The following is a 22,680-nucleotide window of genomic DNA, read 5'->3' as shown; positions in this document are numbered from 1 at the left end:
AAAAATGCTCAGAGCAGTTCTAAAGTGAGGGTTAGTCTATCATTGTTTAGAAATAACTTCAGGAAGTCTGTGGTGAAAACAGACTTCAATGAAGGTGGTTATTATTCAATGAACACATGTCAGACTCCCAGTGCAATTTCTATTGGTGCCTCAGACATGAAGGATTTAAAAATAAACCCATTAAAGATATTTCAGAACTTCACTTTTCCAGATTAAAAGTGGACACTAGGCTCTTATAGTAGCTTTCACTCCAAATGGGGATGTTTTAAAAATTGAATTCTGTTGCAAAAACAATAGAATAGTTTTCTGTTTGAAGAAATTCTGCTGTGGAAGCCTTATAAGTAAGAAGCCAGGTAGGACATGAATAATTGCTCTTAATTAGTCTCATTTCGGTAGTGATTTGTTGGCTACCGGCATTCTCAATACCAGCTCCACCACAGAAGGGAGTCTCATCACAAGCCCAGCTATCCATGATGAAATTCACTAAACAGCTCAATTTCAGGGAAACATAATGATACTTTGTGCCTTCACGATCATGAAGGAGGAAGAATACTATCTGGAAACTACCAAGACTTCACTTTTATTCATCTCTTGGAAAGCAACAGAAAAGTAAGATCTCTAATCCATGTTACTTAAATGCACATGATTAATACAGAAAAGTTTCCGTGGACTAACATTTTTCCAATAGAAGTGGCTTAAAAATTGTTACTGAGCTAACGTTTGTTCCCTGTATTTTGGGGTGTAGACTATTTGATCTGAATAGCCAGAGATGGAGTTCTACTATGTTTTCAGGCGCTTGATTCCAGTGTAAAATAGAGAGCACAGTAATTTCATCCATTGATAAGGGTGAATGTGAGATTTCACATAATACTCTTAGTGTGATATCTGGCATCTAATAAGCCATCAAAAACATTCACCATTAAAATATTGTGCATCTATAACAAATCTAAAACATGTTATCTTTGCAACTGTTTCTTTGATTAATGAATGATTCAAAAGCCTTCAAGAAAAGGCACAACCAAGAGTAATACATAAATGTTTCATAATGGTTATAGAATATTTATATAATCTAAGTGAAGACATTTTAGACAAGAATGAATAAATGATTGGATGCCCACATCTGTAGGAGAGATAGTGTATATGTTGCTTGTGTGTGTGGGGGGGGGGGACACAGATGCATGCTTTTTATTTTCTTATAAAGAGATATGAATAAATTTTATCATTGTGGCCAATATTGCTTAATCTATCCAAATATCTACCAGGTCTGGATGGTCTGGTTCAAACTGAAGGAAAGAATAATAATAAGTGAAGAAAAACACTTTGTCTTATTTAGATTTCACTTAAAAATGTTTTCTTTTTTGTGTATAGAGGGGAGGAAATTAATTTAATATGCACTTTATCTTAGTAAAGAACATGCTATTTTATCAGTATCTTTTAGGTGGCCATTCAAAAGTCTCCAGATGTGAAACTATGTTAATCTCATTCCACTGTCCACTGTCTGGCAGCAAACAATAAAGGTTGTCTTTCTCTTTCTGTGTTACTGAGGAGCACTTGCTGGGCTGGGCCTGAAAACATTACGTAATTTCTAAGAAAACCACCAAGCTGTTATGAAGTAAATATCTGTTTAATTTACAAACATCAGTAGTGTAACTGATATTAGTCTGGAGGAAGAGAAAGCACACTGAATCATACATGTACAACTAATTTTTGTGAAAATTAAAAAAAAAGTTGTTTGGGGAAAAAGAACATCTTTTTTTTTTCTTCACAGGGCACCGCGGGATTTTAATGATGGAAGAGCACAGTCCACTACAAATAATCATTTCTACATGGCAATTTAGCAGCATACATGTTAACATGGGAACATTAACAAAGGAGCTTTATTGTTTGGAAAAAATTACAGTTTTTGACAGAACCGTCGATCTTTTTCCCACCCTCCCCCATAAAGAGGCAAAAAGAAAAAGTCAAGGAAATATTAAAGTTGTAAAGGGTCTACTTTCTAGGGTTGATTGCTACAGATCATTTCTTTCCTGTGGGGATAGAGTGAAGATGGGCCCTTCTTCCTTCCACCTATCTCACCATCTCACAATCAGATCTCACAGGCAAAGGAATATTTTTCTCCTTTTAGACTTTGCATACACTCTGCAAGTGTTCCAATGAGGCCCTGTTTGTAGGTGATGCCAGAGGTCAGATGTCAAGGCCAACAAACAGATCATGTATTTGTTCCAAGATGACACCATAGCACCCTATGTTAGCACTACTGCCAAACAAAAAAATTTTCCTGATTTTTAAGTTTTAAAAATGTACAAAAATATCAGGATAATTATAAATTAATATATATTAAAGCATTGAGAAACAGCGAAAGGATGACCTAAAACGTTAAGTACAGTGTACTTCGATACAATAAATATTCCTCATTGAAACTGAATACTGAATAGGGCTGTTTAGAATTCATAGAAACAACAAAAAATTCATATTATTACTAATTTATTTATCAATAATCTATTGGTTCTTTATTATCTCATTTATCATTTATATTACAAAAAATTAATACTGGAAAATGGTAAATAAACACTTTTGTGTGCTGCTCTCTGCTGACATGCTGACATGTGAAAAAGAAGGTTAAATGTATCCTCTCCCATTTCATCTTGTGCATGGAACCCAGAGCTTTGGGATGTTCCTCATCCCCTTGCTTTATCGATGCTTTCTGAAGTTCCATTCCCCTGCCTGGCACTCCCATTCACATGTATGTACTTGATATGTCCTTGTGAACTGCCTGGATGGATGTAAATAAAGGGACACAGGTTTTATGCTCTGGGCAATTTCAGTGCACCATAGCTGTCAGTCTCTTGTGTGTGCTTCTGCTAGTCTTCGCATGCTCCAAAGATGGACATGCTGTCGTGGTTTCCATCGCGGTTGTTTAGGCTTCCAAGTATAGCTTTCTTCATACTTCTCCAGCATTGGGGAAGCTTGAGTTCAAGCGTAATTTATTATTATTATTTTTTCCAAATGCAGAAAAAAGTCTTTAATCTCATAATAAAAATAAGTCTGTTCTGTATTTTACAATATAATTCAAATATTTCCACTAGGAAGCATGAATTAGTCCAACATGGTCAAGAAGTATACAACCTTTGCCAGAGACTGAGGGGCTGCCTGGACACCGTTTAGGATATGCACCGCATACACCCACACTTCACCACCTTCTCAACTTCATCCACAAAGGAAGAGCCGTCCGTGCATTCAAAGGAGTATTTCCGTCTCTTGCTCCTAAGAGGTCCACAGCATTGCCCTCCAACACACCCGCCTTTACATTCCAAACGAGAGACCTTCTTCGTTGTTTGACAGGCGGCGTAGCCCTGTTGCTTTTGGTAATAATCTCTGATCCGCTCCCCTCGACAAGAGATTTCTAGAAAACAACAAGAAAGCCCAAGCATTTAAAGGGTCCACATCTTCATCTGGAGGGTCTTGTCTGTGATTTTCTTTTATGACTGTTATTTTTAGCGTTATGCTCATATTATACTTTATGGGCTGCCAAGTTCCTGGACAAATACTTCTTTTGGGTCTTTATTTTCAGCAAAGTGAATGCCATATACGTAGACTATAAATACAATCAGATTGCACTGACAAGAAAATTGGATTCCTAAATCTTTTTCCTTTATTGCAAAAAAGGGGGGGGGAGGAAAAATACACATCTTCTGTTTTTACGCTACTAACAGCTGGTTTTGTTTACCACGGGAAGCAGTTTCAGAAAGAATGCAATTTAATTTATTAGACCTGGAATTTAATATTGTCCAATCTGTTACTTAATACAAGTAACATTCCACCAACTTCATAAATTACCCTCTCTATGAAGTAGTTCGAAAACAGAGACATCTACTAAAGCTTCCACGGGCACGTCCATCTTGTATCTTTCCTCAGATGCACAAAATAAAGACCATACTAGCTGGAAGGCAAATTCTGATCATGCAAACAAAGGAAAAAGGGGGAGATGGGTGGAAAAATCCACCTGTTTCTATCCCTCTCACCTGCATGATTTGATGTGATCAATCAGATCAATCAGGTCAAAGATGATTTTTTTTAAAGTAAAACCAGAGAGAATTATTAGCCCCAACTTTTCTGAGCAAGAAGATGAACAGCTGGTGTGTATCAGTGAGAAAGAAGCACAGGTAAAGATGTGGGAATTCTAGAACCCTGTGGGGATTGTGCAGGAGATGTGGCTGATGGTTGAACGATACTGGTAGAAAACCCTGGCAGTGAGTGTGAGACCTTCTGCAGTAATCTCATCAGGAGATGGGAGAAGTCTCTTCATCTCTGAGATTCTAGTCTCTTACTGAAATGGAATGTGCCTCTTCCTTTGTATTCTTGTAATTTCCTTAAACTAGCCCCAGGGCAATCTGAAGATAAAAGAGGAGGGTGGGGGAGAGAATTTCAGGGTAATCTTCTCTGGTGTTAGACCCATTCCTCCCTCAGTGGTGCAATTGGATTATAACTTATTTAATATTAAAATGTGTAAATATGAGCTATCACTGCTTGGGCACGTTCTTGTCCTTCTCCACAGAATCTGCTGGTCAGAACTGGCGTTAAGGTAGTAGAAGAGCAAGAGAAATGTAAAATGGAGAGTTTTCACTGCAAATCTGGTTATGTGAGGAGACATGTAGAAGCAGTGTAACACCTTATAATGGAGGTGTAGGGCAATTGAAATCTGGAACCTTCCTAACAAACTTAAAAATAAACCAACAGCTGTACCTGAAAGTCACGTGGCAGACTGGCATTTTCGTACCTCGTTTCACCGTTTCCTAGTTCTTTCCCCATTTACATCTTTTTGTATCAAGGATTAGTACCCCTCGTGCTTTGCCAGAAGAAGGGGCCTTGCCAGGCTGGCCTACCTCGGTCACAACTGTCCCCAGTGTATCCACTGCTGCATTCACAGTAGGGCTGTCCGAGCCCCGAGAGCCTGCACTTGCCGTGTTTGCACTTGATGGTCTGGCAGGGGTTGAAGAGATCTTCTTCTTCATCACAGAGGACGCCCCCATGGCCCTCCAGGCACTTGCAGCTGTAGGAGAATGCGTTGATGGGCAAGCACGTCCCATGCACGCATCTGCAGGGGACCAGGAAGGAGCATGTAGTGAGAATGGATGAGGATCACAACACAAGAATGAAAGATGACTGACTGAAAAAGAGAATGAACTCCAGCGGGAGGGTTCTTTGTGAGTATCATCCCTACCTCTGGTCCTTGGCTCCACCCCAGCCCTGAGCCCCTCCCTGCCCTAGGGTTACAGCTGGCCACTTCCTCTCTCCACCCAGACCTACCTGTGCGGGCACCTACCTCACTACCAGCCCTAGACTACCTGCTACTTGGATAGGGAGAGAGGCCATGTGCTCCCTCTCCCGGGAGATATAGCCCCTCTAATAAACCTATATCAACTCTAATCATCTTTCTCCCATGCCTGTTTGCCCCTGTGTAGTCCCCTGGGATGGTCGTGAAGGATTCTTAAATTCTTCCCTCCATCTTTCCTTCTACCTGACTTTCTTCATTTCCTTCATTTCCTTTCGGGCTCACTCATAGGTGCACGGCTACCCAGCAACCCAAACTTACTTGTTTCCAAGGCAGGGGTCATTGGTCCGCTGGTCGCAGAGCGGCCCCATCCAGCCCTCCTCACACTCGCAGGTGAAGCCCGTCGGGCTGCCAGGCTGGCAGGTGCCATGGGCACACACTTTCTTGTGACATGGCTCACAGCCGGGCAGAATGCCTGTCTGCATGGGAACCTTCTGAAAGTCCTGCAGCTCACTGTTGATGTAAAGATTCCTGATGCAGCCATGGAAGCTGGTGCCGTTCTGCCCGGGGGCCTGGCGTAGAGATGCTACATTGTTCTTCCCAGGCATGCCTGCAGAGGGACACCATGGGAGAGGTCAGACTCTGGGGCCTTTCACAAACAGGCTATGCAGATAGATGCTCTGGACCTTACCTCAGCTCTACTAAGTTAGGATATCTAGGCAAGGGTACTAGGTTGAAAAAGATCTGTATATTATGTTTATTGTTTTTGTTTCTGGAAGATTCTGCAGGTACTTCTTCTAATGTATAATTAAAACAACTAGTTCACTAGGTCCATCTTTAATCTTGAACATTTGTTTCCAACAAAACTTTGCCCTAGACACATACATATATAAAATTAAGAACCACAGTTGCTGGACTTAGAGAGATTGGAGTTTCCTTTATTCTAGAGTCTCCTCTACCAGACATTACAGATTTCCAGGGAGCCCAGAGCTCCACAAAGCTCCTTGCAGTCCTCTCACAAGTTCTACCTGGTTAGAATTAGGCTGATTACAAAAGGCCTTGCTTTGATTCTAGATCCAAGGTTTAGCACCGTGTTTCAGAGGGAGAATGTGGAGGCTCACAGTGACCTTCATCTTGGCCCTGACAAATTCTAATTTAAACAAATTACTAGGAGCAATGTTCCAGCTCAAGGCAGGATGTCAATGCCTGGAAAACTCACCCCTGTGGCTTATCAACAGCACTTCATGGACATCATGATTTTGTTTTGCCTGCTACTGAAAGCAAAGACTTCACATTCCCCACATAAATCAGGAACACAAAAGAAATTCCTTCACAAACAGTATTTGCAAATCTTGGTGAAGATACATTCCACTAATGTCAGTCATCTGGTAACTTTCATTTTGGCAAAACTGAGGAATCTTTCCATGGCATGAGCCAGACCCTGAAATAGTGCTTGAATGGTATCAGACATGAGGCAACTTTCCAGGTCATTGTGGGGTAAGGGAGGAGGGGAGCCAGAGGTCTTCCGAGTCCTTGACTCTCTCACAGTGCTCAGGTATCAACTGAGCCTGGACCAAAAGCTACCGGATTCAAGGTCTGGGCTAGGAAGTCAAAGGTTTGCTCTCTTCCCAGGAACTTGTTTATAAATCTAGGGACAGAACGATCTCAGAATCTTCCCATTATACTGTCTCTTAAGTCCTCACACACACTAAAATCAGATAGCTAGGCTAGAGGTCAGGTCTTTGGTTTTGGTTTTTAGTACATTTGGGCTAGTCATTTCTCTTCTCTGGAGCTCAATGTTCTCAATGATATCATAAATAGTTGGACACAGCAGTTGTTCCTGAAATTTTTGACCCTGGATTTTTTTCAGTATCTCAAGATGGAGGGCAGGCACAGAATTCGGAATGACAAAATGCCGCACTGGTGACTGATGCGAGGTGATCTATGGTTACACTTGGACAGAGTCAATGACAAATCTTGGCTTTAAGCTCCATTTGTATAGGCTTTTAGTGAGCATCAATCTGGCCTTGGAAATCAGGTAGTGGCAGCAAGGTCAAAGATATGCAACTGGCTATGTAGAAGGAAGGTCTTTGCTCTGGGGTCTTTCTAAATCATATTCACCCACAACATTTAATGTCACATGTTTATGGTCCTTTCTTCAGAGAGTACAAATGTACTTCTTCCAGAACTAATTTGAACAGCTCATTCGTGATAGAGGTAGGGTACCCCTCTGTGTATTTGTCAGAATTAAATAGAGTCTAGCTAAGTTCCTCAGCAGGGAGAAAGGCAATCTTTTCATTCCCAAAGTTCCCAATTATAAAATGGTCTTGCTTTGATTACAGTCATTTGTAAATGAACATGGCTATATGTTATACATTTATTTTACTTTTAATAGGATACAAATCAAGAACTATTTTATTCTATTCTACTCTATATTTGCTGCTTAGGATTGAACCCAAGAACCCTGGAATATTAAGCATACCACTTTACCTCTAAGCTAGACTCATGTCAAGACATATTCTGAGTCAACCTTTCTGTGTGCTTGCTTAGGACTCGAGGTTGTAGTTGATAAACAGAAGCAGAAATATCTTTTTATGTTGTTGTTGCAGTAGCTAGATCTTGGACTTGCTCTTTTTCTTCTCAAAACCACAAAAAGTTGTGTCATGTGACAGAAAGGATGTATTAGGGTAATGATGAATGCAAGGATAGGTTAAGCTAAGTGACTGGTTTCTCAGAGGACACTTCTGTGAACGATCAGGTGTTGAGACGCATCAGCATTGGGCAGTCCTCCTTTGGAAGTGGATGCATTGACCTCTTTTTGCTTCTGACTCTTTCTCATTGCTCTGCCTTATATTCTTCAAAGCTCTGTTTTTATGGGTTTCCTTGTATTTAAAAAAATTTGGTTTCACCCTTGAGAGCAGAGTCTGCATGGGCAGAGAGCCAGCCCAGGCTCCGTGTGTTTTCCGGCAGAGAGGAGGGGTGAAGATGGCTTCCTCCAGGCCTAGGACAGAGGTGTCTATATTCTTGCTAGGTAATTCATCCTCAGAGGAATTAGCACTTTTCATTTGGGAGCTTAAAGCCTTTTTCTTTTTCCTCCTTGAAAAATGGAAATGTTCAGACCTAAACAATCTCAGGCTTTATTAAAGTAAAATTTGTACCAAATCCTAAAGAGGTTTTTAAGAGATCCAGTGAAATGGTTTCTAATAAAAGCATAATAAAATCAAGTGAAGGACGAGGTCAGAAATAAACAACTAAAAGCCACATAACTTAAGATCACTTCACTTTCAGATTTGTTTTGGTGGTGGTGGTGGTGTTTTTAAGGACTGAGTGGCAAAATGATGGCTCTGGAGTCGGGCAGACCTGAATCTAAATGAGGTCTCCCGTGTAATAGCTTTGTAAACTTTGGCAAGCTTTATAAAAATCCTTGAGGCTGTCACTCAGAGACTTTTAAAAAATGAAAAGGTTTTCTCCCTCATATCTCTAGAGATGAAGGCTAAGAGAAGCACTGCATTGGGCACCTGGAACATCCTTTTTGCTTTTAAATAGTAGTTCCCATTATGACTTGCTTTCTTTGTCACAAAGCAATTTGGTTAGCAACAAGGGAAGGCTTTGTTGTTGTTGTTAAATGGGACTCATAGTTGGGATTCCCATGGTATAAACAGATCAGGCTACTTGCTGAGAAGGGTCAGTGTGTAAGATTTTAATTACGCAAAGATTAAACGGTATATCTGTGGTTCCCATTTTCCTGGGAGTGGAAGGGAGATGTATTATTGTTAGCATAGACTGATTACATGAAGGAAGAGGTTTCTGGGCTGGAAGCATGGTTCAAATAGTAGAAATCCCATCTAGCAAGTGCTGGGTTCAATTCACCAAATCACCCCCCCCCCCCATACCAAATGCGTTTCACAGTGGTGCTTCCTTCCTTATGCATGTATGGTCTGCTTTGATCACAATCATCTGCTCTATTACTCTCTTTCTTGTCTCTCCTTCCCACCTTTCAAATGTTTCTTTCTTTTTATTCTCCCAGTACTTGGATTTCAACTCATGCCTCTTGCTTGCTAGGCAGTTGTTTTAACAGTGGAGCCCTACGCTAGACCATTTTTGTTTGAGAAACTTTTGAGATAGGTGCTAGAGTTTCTGGCCTCAGACAAGAATGCCCTACTCATGCCTCTCATGTAGCTGGAGCTACAACAGACATGCACTAAATACAATATGCTTATTGTTAAGATTGGGTCTGGTAATTATTTTGTCCGAGAGAGCATTGAACCATGATTCTTGTGATAACCACTTCACTAATAACTCAGATTACATGGATGAGCCACAGTGACCTGTGCCATTTTTTAAAATGGGCTTCATTGTAATGTCTTCTTATTCTTTGAGCATTTCAACTTTGTATCCTCTATTCTTCCATTAACTTCCTTGGGCCTAGAGGTATGTCATAAATATTAACAGAATTGAACAGAATTTTGAACTCTTTGAACTCTTTTGCTTGTAAAAAATAGCACATTGCTTAAGATACTGCAAGTTTTCTATACCAAAGTTTTTCAAAGTAGAAGTTCTCTGGACTTAGAGAATAATTCCAACAAATGATTTTGGAGAAAGCTTCAAGTGGTTAACTATAGCATCTTAAGGTTAGTGTTGTATAAAGGGTAATATGAAGTGAGTGAAAATACACATCTTGGTAAAGCATTCAAGGGCATTGACTTATTCAGAAACTTCATAGTCTCTTAACTCATCCTATTTCTAAACTGAATTAAATTTTATCAGCTCAGTTGAAGACCAATCAAACCCAATGCATCTCGATTCAGCATCACCTGCTGTTTTGGTCCTTGGTCTGAATTGTCCAGCTCTATGTCTGCGTTTAAACTACTTGCTTCTCTAGAAAGGGTGTGAGCTCTGCCCTATACAGTATTTCTTTTTGGCTCCTTTGAATTTGGTCCTATGTCGCTTCTTCATTTCCTCATCTTCCTTCAAAAATAAAGCCTAGGGTTTTAAATTCACCTTTTCTAGTCCTAATTTTCTAACCTGCCATCATGTTCATTTCCCAAAAGTCTTGCCAAGCAGAACTACTTCCTGTTCACCTAATATAATGTCATTTGATTCTTCCATTCATTCATAGAGTGTCAAGGACAATTATCCTACCATCTACGTAAATTTGCAGAATTCATTCGCAGAAACTACAGCATGACAACATCTGGCTGAGCTGACAGACTCTGCCTCCTTACAGAAGCTGGCTGGGAGTCACTTGCTCCGCAATGTTCATCAAACTTGTGTCACCATTTTCTTTTCTTTGTTTGGTTTGACACGAACTAGTTTTCTTTTTCTGTGAGACAAGATGACTGACTATAAGATTGAAAACGATCTGATGCATAAGTCACCTGTCATGTGACAGATCACAAAGAAATATTAACTTCCTACTCTACGTCAATAACACACTTAAACTAGACCCAGAACTGCAAAACAGCCTCTTAATGTTTATCTTCAATAACTGTTTATCACTGATTATGGTCCCTGGCATCAATAGCTTCAGTCTGTGATGAGACTCATCACTTGAGTGATGCATTATATTGAGGAGAGAGCTTACCTCCTACGTAGAGTGGAGAGTCGAGATTCAGAGTGGACTGTTTTGACAAGTTGGTGATGATTTTGGGGCTCCCTCCATCCACGGAGAGGGAGAGACTCTGATCCAGGGCAAGCAGCTCCACAATATGGAAGTTTCCATCATTGATTGTCTCCACACTACAATGGGAAAACAATTGAGCTGCTTCTTCCATTTTCTTTTTATTAGAGAATAGTCATTAAAATAATACTTCAATAAACACCATTTAGGAAAAGATAGTTGTTAAGGAAGTTGAGTTTTAATTAAAAGGATATTTTCAAGGAGATAATAGGTTTCAAGTTCTCAGAGACTGTACACAAAGTTTTTCCTACTGAGATAATTGATAATGACTGGGTCTATTCATGTTCTAGTCAAATCCCCTTGATCTCTGTAGAACTCACAAGGAGAAAATGCAATTGCTTTTAGTAATTTATTTTTTATTTATTTTTATTTTTTGGGGGGGTCCGTTCCGGGGCCTGAACTCTGGCCCTGGGCGCTGTCCCTCAGCTCTTCAGCTCAAGGCTAGTACTCTACCACTTGAGCCACAGCGCCACTTCTGGCTTTTTTCTTTTTCTGCTTATGTGGTGCTGAGGAATCGAACCCAGGGCCTCAGGCATGCAAGTGCTCTACCACTGAGCCACCTTCTCAGCCCCTACCAATTTATTTTTGAACCCAGGACCTCTCTGTACTTGCCAGGCAGCCACTCTACCATTTAAATACCCTTTAGCTTTATTGGTTTTAGGGTAGAGCCTTTCGGTTTTCCCATGCTGGCCTTTGATTGTGGTTGTCCTGATTTCTACCTCTGGAGTAGCTCAGTGCATTTGCTTTTAATGCCCTAAATGTTCCTTTTACTAAGTAAGATATTGATTATCATGCCAAATAGAATTAAAAAGACATGACACCTTCACCCATGCCAAATACATTCTAGAATCTCTAGAGGATTTCTGGCCTCTGCTCTCATGACCCTGCATCAGGACGGGTGACGTCAAACAAACACAAAAAGTACAGAATGAGCTTAAGAGGATTTTTGCATTTTGTGAAATTTATTAACTGATACTCTATTTTTCCTTCCTATGCAGTTATTCCAAGACGTCTCATTGTGAAGTGATATTAAGGTACACCACTGTGAAGAGATGAGCTCAGTGGAAGAGCAAGTTAAATAGGATGCATACAGAGTCATAAGGACAGCAATTGCCCAGTGTCCTTTCTGCAAGAATTGCTAACAATTCTTACAGTTGCCATCTAGGCACCTTGAGGAGATATATAAAAATGCATAAAATAGATTAAAAAAGGTTACAAAATGAAGATAAGTAGACAATGAAGACTGAGAAATAAGATGAAGTTTGGTACAGTCTGTTAATAGGTACTTAGGGTTTTAACTGTGGTTTCAAACCTCATTGTGGTATTACTTCAGGCAACAGTTAATGAACTTATAAACCAGGACCTGAGAAGAACACAGTACTTTTGCACAGTACAACTTCAGTAATACACTCACATTTCACTATACAGGTAAAAGACAGTCTAACAAAGGTTGTGAACATTTACCAAAGAACATACTGGGACATTATTTAGGCTAGGATATTACTGATAAAATAACATTGCATAACACTGCTGGTCTTAAATATCAGTCTTTCCTAAGGAGATATACTAAGTTGTAATATTGGTGTGGGAATATTCAAGTCAGATAAATCTGGATTTGAATCCTGGGCCTGCATCTATTAAATATTTGACCTTTGATTATTGGAATACTAATACACTTCCATTTTCTTTTTTGTTAAATGCTACTTTCCTATGATTAATTTGAGATCTGCATGAAATTATTTTTTATAAAGATGCATAGCAGAGCCAAGTTATATATTCAGGATTTTCATCAACATGAGCACCAGTGCCATCAGCGTATAAATAAGTAATCCAATACAATTTTAGGATCTTCTTCAAGAGGAAATTTAACTTGGCTCATTTAAAAATATGAAATGCAAGGTAATTTTAAAGATTGGCAGAAATACAACTTTTTTGTTACTAAAGTTACTAGAAGTTCTAAAGCATTAAAATAAAGATATACATAACAATGGAAGCCAATTGCTTTTTGCTTTTGTGGTCAGATGTAATTCTCAAAGTGGTTTTAGATGGACATTCTATAAAACTTGACCTTAATTAGACTATAAATATTAATATATGTAGCCCCTCTTTCCCCTTTAAAATTGCAAAGAAAAGATCCATATGCATGGAGGAAGGAGTTCTTGATCACATATTGATCTTAGGCAATCAATTCAGACATGTCGGTGTTAATGATGGCGTTGGCCACATGCAGTCCAATGACTTCAGAACTTTAAAGTTGTATGCATCCTAATGCAGTGCTCAGCTGGTAGGTCATTTTGTCACCACCTTTCTTGACCCACTTCTTCTTTATCCCTTCTTTGTTCTTCTTGTCATGAGTACACATTTTTAATACTCACTACTTTTAAGCCACTTTAATGTACTGGCCATGTATTGCTATTGCTGTATTTCTTAAAGAGATATTCCGAAGAATATCTCACCTAAATAGTAGATGCTTAATCAATACATGCTAAATATAATGTAAATATAATGGATGTTATAAATATAAGCAAGATAACCTAGAAATAATCTTTTCTCGGGGTGGAGGGAGAAATCCTGGGGTTTGGACTCAGAACCTGGGCACTGTCATTAGGCTTTTTTTTGCTCAAGGCTAGTGAGTGCTCTACTCTTTGAACCAAAGCTCCACTTGCAGCATTTTCTTTTTTTTTGTAATTTATTGGAGAGAAGAGTCTCACAAACTTTCCTGTCCCAGCTGGCTTCTAACAATAATCCTCATATCAAAACTTCCAGAGGAGTTAGGATTACAGGCATAAGCCACCAATGCATTGCTTTAGAAATAATCTTTTTATCAATATGGATGAAGTTATAATCAACAGTCTTCAAGTTTATTTAGGAAAGTTCTTCAAAAAGATGCATGCTATTAACAGTTTTGGATTTTCAGGGGTAGTAACTTGAAGGAAAATTCTGAGAGATAAGTTATGGTCATCTCATTAAAAGTATGACCCTGGCTTGAATAAAAGCAAGAGTGATTTAGCACATACTATACTACTGGATGGGTAGTGTTCTAGAAACTGTATGTGTATCACTCTTTTTAAAAAAATTTTTATTGTATAGTTGATATACAGAGAGGGTACAGTTACATGAATCAGGTACAATCCGTACAATCTTTTTTGAAACATGTCTCCCCTTCCTTTGCCCTTTCCCATCCTCATCCGTAAGATACAGTTCATTTTCCACATAGTGTCTAGTGAGAGGGCACATAAAAAGTGGAACAATGATGAACACACACAACAGTGATACTCACTAGACAGTCTACGTATCACTCTTATTTAAGCCCCCACAAAGGGGTATTCGTGTTAGTCAAGGTAATACAGCAGTTAATAGATGAACAGACTTGAAGCCATACTTCCTGGCTTGAATCTGTGTGTTCTTAATTATTATATATCACGTTTTTAAAAATACAAAATATCCCAGTATCATTCAGATGGCATGGACTGTTACCACTACATCCTCTATACACGATAACCATCCACCAAACAGCGCTAGGTATAGAGTTACATAGAGGACACTTTTATAGGATGCTTGTACAATGTGTTACCTTTACTAAAAAACATTGATTTATAAAAAAGGAATAATCTTATATGACTTATATGAGTTTGAAAGTCATGCAAGTACATGTAAAGTTTGTGGATTTGGAAATTTTCTTTGGTTTCTGTTTTCCAAGTTATGAGTGAAATTCAGAGTAAGAGTTTTAAAGGTCCACTCTGATCATTTTGGAACATGCTAAGGGTTACCACAGAGCTTTATTCCATTTATATCCTTTTGGAATTAAGCTAGATCTAGACTTGACTTAATTTTGTGTGTGGGTGTGTGTGACAGTTCCCAAGCTTTAACTCAGGGTTGAGCTTTTCTGCTGAAGCCTAGTACTCTACCACTTTAGCCACAGCTCTACTTTCAGAGTTTTGGGAGTTTATTGCACAAGTCTCACAAATTTTCTTGCTCAGGATGGCTTAGGACTGTGGTCTTAAGTCCTCAGCCTCCTGAGTAGCTAGGATACCAGGCGTGAGCCACCAGTGCCTGGCTGACCTTGACTTTTTTTTTTTTTGCCAGTCCTGGGGTTTGTATGCAGGGCCTGGGCATTGACGTTGAGCCTCTTTGTGGTAAAAGCTAGTGCTCTATTAGCTGCAGTACCAGTTCTGAGATGGTTAAGGACTGTAATCCTCAGATCCTAGCCTCCTAAGTAAGTAGGATTACAGGTGTGAGCTACTGGTGTTTGGCTGATTTTGATTTCTTGCAAACAAATACTATCAAGTCAGTATTTTGAGATTTTTTTTTAAAAGATGATCGTGTGTGCATAAATCCTAAAGTGAAACTGTCAGTATGAAGAATGGTCTAAATTGTTTTATTTCACATTGTCTTTTTCATCATGAGAGACTAGGAGACACCTAAAAGTCCTTGCACTGTGTTTCCTTTTAATACGAAAGACTGACACCCAGTTGTGTCGCTGTGAGTCAAAGTTGTCATCGATTTTACAGTCCATCACATTCAGCTCCCGTGGCCTCACTTACAGTGCATAATGTCCTTTGGGGTTCTGATAAGTATTGATAAATTCTCTTTCACCACTCCCGAGGGAACTATATATTTGATGACTCACAAAAAGTAGCCAGTGAACCACTTAACTTGGAGCCTTTCTACTAGGAACATAAATTTCATTTTATTACCATTTGTATGTAATTTAACTTTACTACCTTCATCTATTATCTTAGATTTTCTTTTCCTGAGTTTCTGGACGGTGCATGGATATATGAAAATCATGCAATTTTTATCACACTATTTGCAGTGTGTTATTATCAAGACAGTGTGAAGATGATACAGGGCTTCAAAGAAAAGAGGAGTACAATAATGTTTTATTTTTAATTTTCTTTCTCCATTGTACTTATGCAGGACACACTAACAGTGTCATATTTCTGTACCTACTATTCCAGTAGCTTAATAAAGATAAGAATCCTACTTTGCTTATGTGAGTTCCAGCCTTAGACTTGAAAGAACTTAAGTGAATGATTTGTATAGGAATCCAAGATCAAATAAACAGAACTGGTCCTTTCTCACTTTGTTACCTGTGGCCTGAGTGTACAACATTTGAGACATGAGAATCTTATGGCTAGGATAGTACTAGCAGAGGATTGCAATAGCTCAATAGCTATGTATATATGATCATATAAAATGATGATAATAGAAATAAACTCTAAGATATGGGAACAAAATGTATGTTTTTTTTTTACTGTACTGTGTGAAGTTATTTCTTTTTTTTCATTTTCTCCCTGTTTCACTATTTTTGATCTTGGTACTCTGTGTCTTATATACACATTTTTCTGATTTGGGGAAGGGAAAGGGAATAACAAAATGGTGAGACAAAGGACAAAGGCTGAACCAATGCAACAGCGATACTCACAAGACACTATGTTGGAAATGAACTTCACAGTTTGGGAGGAGGGGTGTTAGGGAGGAGGGAAAGCAGGAGAAAATGAGGGAGGGAGGTGACATTGTTGGACAAAAAAGGTACTCATTACCTTACTTACATAACAGTAACCCCTTTGTACATAATCTTTACAATATAATACAATACAATAAAATTTAAGAAAATAGTAAAGAATCTCTGCCTGTCTTTTTAAGTCAAAAGAAATAGTAAGCCAAATGAGATAACACATATGTCTACTACAGTTGTCCATAAAGTTATGCTTAGGAGTTTTTCAGAAGACGATTTTAGAGAGTAGCTTTTAAGTCTGTGCACTGGTGTCCTATCGGTAGCTGGTGGCTACTCAGGAAAATGACATCTGAGGATTGCAGTTCAAAGCCAACCAGGCAGGAACACCCATGAGACTTATTTCTAATTACCAAAAAGCAAGAAGTTGGGCTATGAATCGATCAAGTGGTAGAGCGCTGGCCTTGAGAGAAAAAAAAAAAAAAGCCTAGGGGCCTTCTATAAGTACTGAGTTTAAGATCCAGGACTGGTAGTAAAAAAGAAAAAAATGAATCTTCTAAGCAATTTATTTTAATTTGAATTAGAATGCTAATACAAATGTGGGAAAAAGGAATAGTTTTTATTTTAAATATCTAGATTTAAAAGGCAGAAGATGATCACTCCGCCTAATAGAAATGTTTTCCCTCATTTCTGTCTTCATGTCTAGTGCTGAGGTTAGCTTTAAGGTTAGGCTGACAACTCATGTATTTTTCCTTCCTTCATTTGTTCAGACTTCCACTCATGGCACTACCACTGAGTCTTTCTATATGCCATTCTCTAAGTGCTGTAGAAATGAGACACAAATGCCAGACTCTACATGCACTCATTTGCTAGCAGCTCACGTCAGCTCTGTTGTTACTGATTACTTTAAACCAGGGAGGGTTGGCAAATGCTTAACCATGGGATCTCTAGGGGAAAATGAGTCTGGATTTTCAGCATTGGCTGATTGCTGGGTGGAAATACTGCCGACATGTCTGATTTTAAGCCAGCTCCAAGCATGATGTCATGGGACTTGAACACGGGGAGAGAAGTGTATCATCTGCTCTCAAAGCACAACTCAAATAGAGTCATTTTCCATGCACGATTCTTAACGTGTCGTGTCTGGAACATAATGTCACCTGGGAACTTGTTGTAAATGTAAATTTTCAGTTGGGGGTCTCCCAAATCAGAAAGGAATAGGGTCTTCCAGCACACCTGCTCCACTCACTGCCCAGGGCTGGGAATCTATGCCTGTCTCAGACAAGGCATGAATGACCAGATGGAAGAAATAACACGAGGAACTGTGCAGGCCATGTCATTCCTACTGGTAAAGGAGTAAGTTCTGCATCTTGCCTTTCCTCAAACACACTTAAAGGCTTGTAACCACTGTCTGTCTGTCTCTGTCTCTCTGTCTCTCTGTCTCTCTCTCTCTATATATATATTATTTTACTTTATTTTATTTTGTTCAGTTGTGGGGCTTGTATTCTGGGCCCGAGTCCTGTCCCTCAGCTCTTCAGCTCAAGGCCAGTGCTCTACTCCTTGAGCCACAGTGCCACTTCTGGTTTTCTGATGGTTCACTGGAGGTAAGAGTCTCAAGGACTATCTTGCCCAGGCTGGCTTTGAGCCACAATCCTCAGATCTCAGCCTCTGAGTAGCTAGGATTACAGGTGTGAGCCACTGGTGCCCAGCTACTATCCTAATTTTTAAATACTATGTTTCCAAAGAAGCTACCCAGTGAAGAGAAGAAGAATTTGAGCGTGAAGGTACATGCATATATTTTAAATATAATTTCTTAAGTATTTGATAATCCTTAAGTACAAAGGAGTTGCCATTCAACAAAGCAGTTTATGAATACAATGTGTCTTGATCACAGTCATATAGTTTTCAAGAAACAATCTTTAAAAGGCAAAAAAACTATCAATGTAGACAGAATTGTATTCATACAGATTATTTGAAATAAAGAATATCATCAAACAAAAACTTGATCTTACAGAAATAGTAACTTTTACATGCTTATACTTCTCTAATTTTTAATCAAATTTGATTAACTTAAATAAAATCCATTCCCTCAGTGTTAAAAGCTGAGCAGGCAGTTAAAACAAAATTATTTATTAAGTAAGCAATGGGAAAACTGATTTTAACAGTTTTTATGATAGATTTTACCATGATAAGAGAAATAGTACTTTTCTGTTAGAGATTTTTAGTAAGCACATGTGCCAGTTTCTGACATTTGGCTAGAAGCCAGAAAATTAGCAAGTGCACAGTTAAGTCTCAGGACAAATTTCAAATTAAAAATGAAGGGAAGAAAAGAATTAAAGGCAAATCCAATATTTGTGGAGGACTTGGCAATGCCCTTCTATCTACAAATAATGTGACTGGAATTTAGGATTGCATAAAGCAAATAAAAGAAACTCAGTTTGGGATCATTGGAATTTATGATTCCAATAGCTACCATTATTTACTATTTTCCATTCATTTTTGGAATATTTTACATATGCTACATAATAAAATTCTTACCACAGTAACATAAAAATGGTACTATTGTGCATTACCCTTATTTTCCAGATAAGGCCCTGGCAGCTGATAGAGTGCACCCAGGACCTGCTTGCTTAGGGCTGGCTAAGCTGGGAATAAAATCATGGCAGACCATCTGGAGACCATTGGGTCCTTGCTTTGGCCTCAAATTTTGCATACTGATAGTATTCAGGCATAGTGGTGTTCATGTAAAAGCCTTGTTTATGTCCTAACTCCCTCTCTGTGACTCTTCTTGCTTTATGGAAAAAAGTCGTAAAAATAAAAATATGCATACCTTCCTCTGACATGATTGTACTACACACATTTGTTTTTTCCTTTTGAGTATGGTATCTTAGAAATCTTTCAATAGACCTTCCTCACTTTCTTCTTCTTTCCCTCTTATTTTTATAATGCATTTTCTTCATATGTAATTAACATAAGCTAATACATAGTCATCTCGAGTACCTGTGTGTGTCTTTGTTTAATTTGTAACAAGGCCTTACAGAGAGGTGCAAACAGTAAATCCTCTTTTGCAACCCAGAACTCATTGCTGATATGAGATTTTGGTACATGTAAGAAGGAATATGACAAAAAATATATATGTATATACTCATCTCAATTTATGATAACTTTTTTTTTTTTTGCCAGTTGAGGGGGCTTGAACTCTGGGCCTGGACGCTGTCCCTCAGCTCTTCAGCTCAAGGCGAACGCTCTACCACTTGAGCCACAGCGCCACTTCTGGCCTTTTCTGTTTATGTGGTGCTGAGGAATCAAACCCAGTGCTTCATGCATGCAAGGCAAGCACTCTACCACTGAGCCACCTTCCCAGACTCTCAATTTAAGATAACTTTGACTGTCTTCTGTTACTAAAAGGTAATAGCTTTTCCAAAGTTGTTACATCACAACTCACACATCAAGATTTAAATTAAAGCTACATGTCTTACATGTTTCAATTAACTAATCTTATAGAAGAAACATAAAACTTCTGATTTTGAATAAAGATTACACAATATAATATTTTATCAATGTCCCAGGTTCAAGAAATTGCTAGGAAAAATCTATATTGCTTGGAAGAGGAGTAACAAGAATATAACTTCAAAAAAAAAACCTCTTTAGTGAGTTTCTCATTTGGATATAATCACTTAGCTTTTTAAAACTTACTTAGAAATCTTTTTGGCATATATTACCCATATTTAGCTTTTAATAATCCACTTCAAAAACTCAGTAGGACCCTTAGGAAATTCATATGGTTTCATTATCATGAAATATTAGAAAAATAAAAATGCACTATAAATGTATGAAAGCTTTATGTGGGGTGCAAGACTATAAAATTGAAGGCTTATTAGTATCTAATATGCTGGCCTCTGTTCCTCACCAGTTGGAGGTGAAATAGGTATTGTTTACCACTTGAAAACCATTCATTATATGCCTATATCCATGCTTCACATAGTCTCAGTCGAGGTTTTGCTCACCACCAAAAAGAATAAAGTCCACTCATGTAGCAACTGGCATCTACTTTTCCACAACTACTTATGAAGGATCCAACGCAATGTGAAGGCTTTTGAAGCAAATGTCTATAAGCAAGGGTAATGCCAATAAAATCAAAGTCACAAGCATTCTTTTATGAGTCTCAAAGTCCAATCGCTTGCGACCAAGTGTGTTTGGCCTACAGTGTGTTTTGTTCATAAACATGGTTCTAAAACCTGAACCAACAATCTTTAAAGAAGAGAAAATTTCACATTGACTTCAATAGAAGAGATTTCTGCTTTTCCTGGAAAAACCCAGAGTATGGCCAAATCAGACCCACAGAATTCAAAGACAAGTGAGCAGGCACAGTTTTTTGACGAAGATCTGATCTGAGTTCCTTCCAGACTGCCCCTGCTGTATTGTCAACAGGAAAACTCTTTGTCTCAGGAGTCCTTACTGTCAGAGTTGGTTCTGTTATGGAATAAATTGGTGGGGGCATATTCCGTTCCTATATTTGACTTTTTAATTTAGTTATGCTTGGAAAAACTGACTGTATATGAGTTTCTGTTCCCTTCTCTAAAGGAAGATTTCTGCAGTTCTTTCTACATGATAGAATTCACTCATAAGATGATAGCAGGAGGATGGCAGAGAATAAACCGTGCACTGTGGCTTGAATGTGTCCCTGAAAGTCCATTCACTGGGGGAAACACCAGTGCAGCAGTACTGAGGGGAGAATTTGCAGGTGTTGATTAAGCGTTCAGGGCTATATCCTCACTCTCACAAATGGATTGATGCTGTATCAAAGGAAGTGAGTCTGGGTGCTGTAGTCCTAGCTACTCAGGGGGCTGAGATCTGAGGATTGTAGTTCAAAGCCAGCCTGGGCAGGGAAAGTCCATGAGACTCTCATCTCTAATTAATCACAGAAAAAGTGGTACTCGAGCTCAAGTGGCAGAGTGTTAGCCTTGAGCAAAAGTCGCTTATGGACAGCGCCCAGGCCCAGAGTTCATAGCCTAGGACTTTCAAAAAGAAAAGAAAAGAAAGTGGGTTAGTCATCATGGGAATGTGAGCCTGATAAAATCGGATGAGTTTAGCCCTCCTTCTTTCTCTACCCCCATCTTTGGCTTGTGTTCTCCTGCCTCTTCATTCTCTCATAGGATGTCACAACTAGAAGGACCTTGGCAGATGTGGGAATCGTGACTTTGGATTTTTTTCAGCCTCTTCTTAATCTCCTTTCATTAGAAATTACCTCGTCTCAGGTATTCCATTACAGAAGCACAAGAGGCACAAGAGAGATGTGGAAAAAAATGACCCCTCTCCACTTCCTGTATTGCCATCACAGAATAATAAAGGAGAAGCAGTACTTCATTAGACAATTGTCTTTCACCTTTACCAGTAACTAAGAGATCTTCACCTGTAAATGGCAGAAGCCGGGTGCGAGCCGGTGTCATAGCTGGCCCTCACACGCCCACGGTAGAGTTCCACAGCGATGTGGTCTTTGTCACCCTTATACAGGAGGATGCCACTGTCTTCATCGGTGGCAATCTGGAAAAAAAGGCCTTGACATAGTAGATGCCCACTCAACAAATGCATCCCATCAAATGAAGGAAAATTTTTAATATGGCTTACTTTTTCACAATGGCTAGTGGAATCTAATGCACACAGCTGTCTGAAAGCTAACTTGCCTATACATTACTCTGCTGTAAACAAATTTATAAAGAAATTGAAGTAATATGACAACTATTTCAGCTATGTGCTTAGGATTTCCTTTGCTGGAGATTCTCTCTGATGTTCACATTATTCTTCTTATGAGTTTCATCTTTGTCATATACAACGACTGCATTGAGCAAGGCGGATTCCTATCTTGTATTAAAATTATTTATGGGTCATTTTAGGTCAACGAGGATTTATCTGTTGTTGTTGTTCATTTTTTAATCATGGTCCTTTCTTCTTGAGGATATTGAAAAGACTAGAGTTATGTAAAGTTAGGGCTTAAGCCTCGTATACCTTGGAGAATGTTCCCTAACTACTCACTGTTGTAAAAATAAATAAATAAATAAATGAATAGAGTGGAAGGTAGGGTGACAGAATTTTAGCAAATTGTTTTTCAGGACCTCAAAAGTAGTTACCACTCCTCAATACCCAGAGAGTCAGGGCAAAAGAAAGAAGAAGGGATGGTATCTACAGGAAATTGGTTGAAGTCATTTAGATTCAAAATATATTAAGTGATCATGATGAGCAGATAACACAATACTCAGTCTTAATATGTCCCTG

General features: G+C 38.8%; 1 protein-coding gene across 1 annotated transcript in view; it reads right to left on the bottom strand.

Annotated features, from left to right (window-relative positions):
* Positions 1-1,750: 1,750 nt before the first annotated feature.
* Positions 1,751-22,680, bottom strand: part of Slit2 (slit homolog 2 (Drosophila)) — a 107,677-nt gene continuing 86,747 nt past the window's right edge. The window contains exons 27-31 of the mRNA XM_013009108.1: positions 21,821-21,951; positions 10,857-11,011; positions 5,594-5,882; positions 4,884-5,095; positions 1,751-3,403 (exon numbers count right to left, since the gene is read on the bottom strand). Of these exons, the coding sequence (XP_012864562.1) occupies positions 3,162-3,403; positions 4,884-5,095; positions 5,594-5,882; positions 10,857-11,011; positions 21,821-21,951 (1,029 nt within the window). The 3' untranslated portion in view covers positions 1,751-3,161. The remainder of the gene's footprint in view (positions 3,404-4,883; positions 5,096-5,593; positions 5,883-10,856; positions 11,012-21,820; positions 21,952-22,680) is intronic.

This window comes from Dipodomys ordii, unplaced genomic scaffold (assembly GCF_000151885.1).
Source record: "Dipodomys ordii isolate 6190 unplaced genomic scaffold, Dord_2.0 Scaffold8, whole genome shotgun sequence".
In the NCBI taxonomy this organism is placed as follows: Eukaryota; Metazoa; Chordata; class Mammalia; order Rodentia; family Heteromyidae; genus Dipodomys; species Dipodomys ordii.
Note: the sequence above shows the minus strand (reverse complement) of the source record. Positions and strands in the feature narration are given on the sequence as shown.